This window comes from Pundamilia nyererei, unplaced genomic scaffold (assembly GCF_000239375.1).
Source record: "Pundamilia nyererei isolate P.nyererei 1_Seehausen unplaced genomic scaffold, PunNye1.0 scaffold00244, whole genome shotgun sequence".
In the NCBI taxonomy this organism is placed as follows: domain Eukaryota; kingdom Metazoa; phylum Chordata; class Actinopteri; order Cichliformes; family Cichlidae; genus Pundamilia; species Pundamilia nyererei.
The window spans coordinates 15,610-16,720 of record NW_005187645.1 but is presented as its reverse complement, the minus strand read 5'-3'; the positions used below and the strand labels follow the sequence as shown (position 1 = coordinate 16,720).

The 1,111-nt window shown below is 39.1% G+C and overlaps 1 protein-coding gene across 1 annotated transcript in view; it reads right to left on the bottom strand.

The window, feature by feature from the left end:
- The window catches only part of LOC102206343 (coagulation factor X-like), a 24,578-nt gene that overhangs the window by 21,801 nt on the left and 1,666 nt on the right, over positions 1-1,111 (bottom strand). Inside the window, exon 2 of the mRNA XM_013914983.1 lies at positions 611-748. Coding sequence (XP_013770437.1) covers positions 611-748 — 138 coding nt within the window. The remainder of the gene's footprint in view (positions 1-610; positions 749-1,111) is intronic.

The window sequence follows — 1,111 nt, the reverse complement described above, 5'->3', positions numbered from 1 at the left end:
CCTCGAGGGCCGATGTCCCAACTGTAACACATCTGAACACAATTAGTAGGTCATTAGCAAGACTCTGTAGGCTTGATTGCATCAAGTAAACTCATGCAGCTCATGAGTGAATGGTGCAATGAAAACACCCATGATGAAACAATCAGTTTGATCACTCATATAAAGCAGTGTTTACCTGCCAAGGACAGTTTCCTTTGGGACAGTGGTAAGTCCCCACCATCCTTGGAGTAATCACTGCAGTCTGGTTTTGTCCAATTTCTGGTGGAGCCACCCGACCACATGGATACTCCACTGTAACACAAATGCAACCGCACAACTACTTAATCCTCTGAGATGTAAAGTAACTGATAATCAACTTAACGTCTTCCCCAAGAAATTCAGAAGCAATCAATCAGTCATTCCCGTAATGAGACATCATGTGACTACCTTTAAATGAGACGATTAAATTGACAGACATTAAGTTTGGGGTCGAATAGTTTTGATCATATCAGTCAAGTGTATCTATTATAAAAGGATTTGATGGCTGCTCAATAAAGGATTTCACATCGTGATCAGGGTAAAAATAATGAAGCTGAAGCTCTTAATGGAGGTAGTCCTGCAACATTTCTACCATTGGGGACACAGTGTCGTCCATCGTCTCCCAGCACGTATCCATCAGCACAGTAACATCGACGTCTAGATCCTGAGCCATCACAGAACTGCTCACAGCGCCCGTTTAGGTAAAGGCACTTCAGGGTATCTTCAAAGACTGAGAAAATCAAAATCATTTGTTTAAAGCTTTAAAGTTTTTTTATTTAGGGATAAATACCAGGGAAATAAAAGTATATGGGTTTAAATTCAGCAATTTTCTGTAAATCTTCATATAAAATTTATTTTAACCAACTTATTTCTTACCTGTCTGACAGTATCGTCCTTCAAACCCATCGAGACACTGACATTTTTGGCTATTTCCCAGATTAATGCATGTCCCATTATTATGACATGGGTTGATTAGGCAGGGGTCACGACCTTACAGAAGAGTTATAATGATAATGTCAGATTTATCAAAGTGATTAAATGAAAGCAAGAAAATTTGATTTACTTTTGTGGAAAGAAAAATTCCCTGCACTGC